At 60.4% G+C, this 4,696-nt stretch overlaps 1 protein-coding gene across 1 annotated transcript; it reads left to right on the plus strand.

Moving 5' to 3' along the window:
- The first annotated feature begins 85 nt into the window (after positions 1-85).
- ZNF503 (zinc finger protein 503) lies at positions 86-3,824 on the plus strand. The gene is made up of 2 exons (XM_035266214.3): positions 86-736; positions 1,458-3,824. Exons 1-2 carry the CDS (start codon positions 434-436, stop codon positions 3,087-3,089), a joined length of 1,935 nt encoding a protein of 644 aa, XP_035122105.3. The 5' UTR covers positions 86-433; the 3' UTR covers positions 3,090-3,824.
- Positions 3,825-4,696: the final 872 nt, after the last annotated feature.

Consider the following 4,696-nt stretch of genomic DNA (forward strand, 5'->3'; position numbering starts at 1 on the left):
CCCCTTGACCCTCCAATCACCTCGGGCTCCCATTTGATTGGAAGGCGGCAAAGGCTTTAATCTCCCCCTCGGTGCAGCTGCTTTTGAAGTGAGTTTCCTCGCCAGAGCCCCGGCTGGACACGCAGCAGCTCACATCGCAGAGCGCAGCGCCGGCGCGGGGCCGCGGGAGCGCAGCGCAGGGGAGCAGCCCGGCACTCCGGCACTCCGGCACTCCAGCCGGCTCCCCCAGCCCGGCCACGGCTCCGTTGCGGGCCACCCAGGATTACTCGCGTCTGGCTCCAGGCGCCGAGAAGGCGCGCTGGGCGCCCGCGGCCGCCGAGCCAGCTCCTCCTCCTCCTGCTGCTCCTGCTCCCCGGGCGAGCGCGCAGCCCCGAGCCCGCCCCGCGCCTCCAGGAGCCCTCCCCCCCGCTGCTCCCATGCGCGCGGGTGGGTCATGAGCACAGCGCCCTCGCTTTCTGCCCTAAGAAGCAGTAAGCACAGCGGCGGCGGCGGCGGCAGCGGTGCAGACCCTGCCTGGACTAGCGCGCTCTCTGGAAATAGCTCCGGCCCCGGTCCAGGCTCGTCCCCGGCCGGCAGCACCAAGCCTTTTGTGCACGCCGTGCCCCCCTCTGACCCCCTGCGCCAGGCCAGCCGCCTGCCAATCAAGGTGCTGAAGATGCTGACGGCACGGACTGGCCACATTTTGCACCCCGAGTACCTGCAGCCCCTGCCTTCCACGCCCGTCAGCCCTATCGAGGTAAGGACCCTCTCTCTGGATCGCGCTGGGACCACTACCCTGGCAGCCACCCTAAAGCTTTCTTTTTCTCTGGATCTGGGCGGGGGTGGGGGGGTCGGAGTGATTCAGCTCCTGGATGGGGGACAAGGCTACTGCTTCCGTACCTCAAAACTAGGGCGGAAAAGAGGGAGGTGGTGGAATGGGGTGTGAATGCTAGGGAGCAAGGCTGCCAATACTTGTTTCTCCTTTTGATATGAAAGCCCTAACCCGACCCAGGCCCCCTCACTCGGCACTGAAGGCAGGCAGAGGTCTGAAATACGATTCCAAAGTCGCCGTCCTCCGGCTCGCCGGGAGCCAGTGTGTGCACACAGCCTCGGAGGCACCAGCCGTCCAAGCCCTTACTCTGAAAAATTAGGGATTGTTTGTGGAGAGGGGGTACAGTTGTGGGTCTAGGAACCAAAAACCAAAAACATTTTGCTTTTTAAAAATCCAGTTAGCGTTCAGAGAGGGCAGGAAAGATGCTGCTGGGAGGGGTGGGGGGAGGGGGGAATCTGCTGCCTTTCCCAAGGGCGAGAATGTTTGCGACTGGGTGTTGAAGAGGGGGTGCCGCCTAGAATTGCGCCTCGGGGCTGGGAAGATCTTCGTGGGCTGTTGCAGAGAGGCATTTGAACCCCAGAAGCCAGATTCTAAAGGGTTTCCACTTCTTTCTCTGTGTGACCCCCCCCATCATCTGACCCCGCAGCTCGATGCCAAGAAGAGCCCTCTGGCGCTGTTGGCCCAAACATGTTCGCAGATTGGGAAGCCCGACCCCTCGCCCTCCTCCAAACTGTCCTCGGTCGCCTCCAACGGGGGCGGCGCGGGCGGTGCCGGCGGCAGCGCCGCGGGCGACAAGGACGCCAAATCGGGCCCCCTCAAGCTGAGCGACATCGGCGTGGAGGACAAGTCGAGTTTCAAGCCGTACTCCAAACCTGGCTCGGATAAGAAGGAGCCGGGAGGCGGCGGTGGAGGCGGCGGGGGCGGCGGCGGGGGCGGCGGCGGCGGGGGCGTTTCGGCGGAGAAGTCGGGATTCCGGGTACCGAGCGCCACCTGCCAGCCATTCACGCCCAGGACAGGCAGCCCGAGCTCCAGCGCCTCGGCCTGCTCCCCAGGAGGTATGCTGCCCTCGGCCGGGGGTGCCCCGGAGGGCAAGGACGACAAGAAAGACACCGACGTGGGCGGCGGCGGCAAGGGCGCCGGGGGCACCTCGGCCGAAGGGGGACCCACAGGGCTGGCGCACGGCCGGATTAGCTGCGGCGGCGGGATTAATGTGGACGTGAACCAGCACCCTGATGGGGGCCCAGGGGGCAAGGCTCTGGGCTCGGACTGCGGCGGTTCATCTGGCTCGAGCTCTGGCTCCGGCCCCAGCGCGCCCACCTCCTCCTCGGTGCTGGGCTCTGGGCTGGTGGCGCCCGTCTCACCCTACAAGCCAGGCCAGACAGTGTTTCCTTTGCCTCCCGCGGGCATGACCTACCCAGGCAGCCTGGCCGGGGCCTACGCCGGCTACCCGCCCCAGTTCCTGCCACATGGCGTGGCACTCGACCCCACCAAGCCGGGCAGCCTGGTGGGGGCACAGCTGGCGGCGGCCGCGGCTGGGTCTCTGGGCTGCAGTAAGCCGGCCGGCTCCAGCCCCTTGGCTGGGGCGTCTCCGCCGTCGGTGATGACAGCCAGTTTGTGCCGGGACCCGTACTGCCTCAGCTACCACTGCGCCAGCCACCTGGCAGGGGCGGCGGCAGCCAGCGCTTCGTGCGCACATGATCCGGCCGCTGCGGCCGCTGCGCTGAAGTCTGGATACCCGCTGGTGTACCCCACTCACCCGCTGCACGGTGTGCACTCCTCGCTAACGGCCGCCGCGGCTGCTGGCGCCACACCACCCTCCCTGGCCGGCCACCCCCTCTACCCCTACGGCTTTATGCTCCCTAACGACCCGCTCCCCCACATCTGCAACTGGGTGTCGGCCAACGGGCCATGCGACAAGCGCTTCGCCACGTCCGAAGAGCTGCTGAGCCACTTGCGGACCCATACGGCCTTCCCTGGGACAGACAAACTGCTGTCGGGCTACCCCAGCTCGTCGTCTCTGGCCAGCGCCGCCGCGGCCGCCATGGCTTGCCACATGCACATCCCCACCTCCGGCGCGCCGGGCAGTCCTGGGACGCTGGCGCTGCGCAGCCCCCACCACGCGCTGGGACTCAGTAGCCGCTACCACCCCTACTCCAAGAGCCCGCTCCCCACGCCCGGTGCCCCTGTGCCGGTGCCCGCCGCCACCGGACCCTACTACTCCCCCTACGCCCTCTACGGACAGAGACTGACCACCGCCTCGGCACTGGGGTATCAGTGAAGGGGCCGGGAGGGCTAGCGAGGGAGAGGAAGGAGTTGGAGGAGGGGAGGAGCCCAGGGAGGGGCGGGATCATGGCCCAGGCTGCTGACACCCGCGCGTGGGGAGGACTCAAGCCACGAAAGGAAAGAAATATATACCATATCTATCTACCCCACAGCAGCAACCGAAACCCGGTGGGACTCCCTTTCTCCCCTCCTCTCACTTCCCCACCCAAACTTTATAAAAGTTGAAAAAATATCATTTGACTTTTTATAGAAAAAGAAGGAAAAAATAATTGAGAAAGTGTTCATCTGAGGACTGCATCGGTGGACACTGGTATTTATTTATGTTAGCTCCAAGCGGACCCGTGGTTCAAAAGTGCATTATTTAGTTTGAGCTCTGTAGGTAAAAAGGAGGAGGGAAACAATTTAAAACGTGAGGGTAAAAATGTGGAAAACAAACCCTCCCATCCCTTGTAGATTATAAATAAAAGCAAAACCGCCACAGAACTAGAGGTCTTCTCTTTAATGTTACTTTAAAATTGCTATGATTGTATTGTACGTTATTTAATGTCTGATTGAAACACAAATTTACATGCATGTTTGTTACAAAAAATGAAAAAAAAAGTCACAATTTGTCAGCTCTGATTTCAAATTGCAATTATTTTTAAGGTGTATACCATCGAAGAGAATGGGTATTTTTTTGTATGTATTCTGGAAGAAAACAAAAAAAAAAGGAAAAAATTCTATTCCAAAACCTCATTTGCCTTATTTTGTTCTTTAAAAGGAACACTTAACTATTTTTAATTTTTAAGTCCACCCGTTGAGAAGGGGACAAGGTTTACGTCATGTACTAAAATAATAGACAATGTATCGCTTTAAAGATTAAAATTCCGTATATTTGATGTATTAAAAGGTTTTACTTCTTCTTCTTATCTTTTTTATTTTTTGGTTAAAGAGAGCATGGCAGTTTCGGCCGCAGTGGGTTCCGGGGCCTCACTGCTGCTCCTTCCCGGGACCGTGGCAGAATTTCCGATCGCTTTGTTGTGATTTTCTGGGAGGCAAAGGCGTCGGAAGGGGCGGCCAGCCGCGAAGTTGGCCTTAGGGAACATATTTTTAAAGGAAATTTCACCATTTGGAAAGATAGCGTCCTCTGCTATCATTTCGTTTTTGTTTCAATTTTCTCTTGGCAGCCGGCTTCTTAAAAGTGAAAGGGGGCTGGGGGGTAAAAGAGTTTCTGTTAAATTTCCTCCTAAGCTTTTTGGGCGTTTGGGTTTCGTTTTATGCAGAGAGCGGAGCAGGCTGGGACTCGCCTGCCGGGCCAGGGCCGGGGCCTTGGGGACGTGCGGCAGCGTGCTGCCCTGTGTTGGCTTCCAAGCCTCTCTGGCCCGCGGCGGGCGAGCCGACTAGACTGGGAGGCGGGGGGACGCTGGGGGAACCTGTGTCCCGGGTCTGGGTAGAGTGCACCGGAACCCTCTGGTTCCTCGGGGAGAGTCAGTCCTGTTTTCTTCCTCTGGCTCCCCAGGGTCTTCAGAACGCCACCCCTACCCTCGCCCCCACCCCCGCCCCCACCCGCCAGCTCCTTCCTCCCTCCGGAGTCCGGACCCGGGGCAGGCTGGCGCCGCTGCT

This window comes from Callithrix jacchus, chromosome 12 (genome assembly GCF_049354715.1).
Source record: "Callithrix jacchus isolate 240 chromosome 12, calJac240_pri, whole genome shotgun sequence".
Lineage (NCBI taxonomy): Eukaryota > Metazoa > Chordata > Mammalia > Primates > Cebidae > Callithrix > Callithrix jacchus.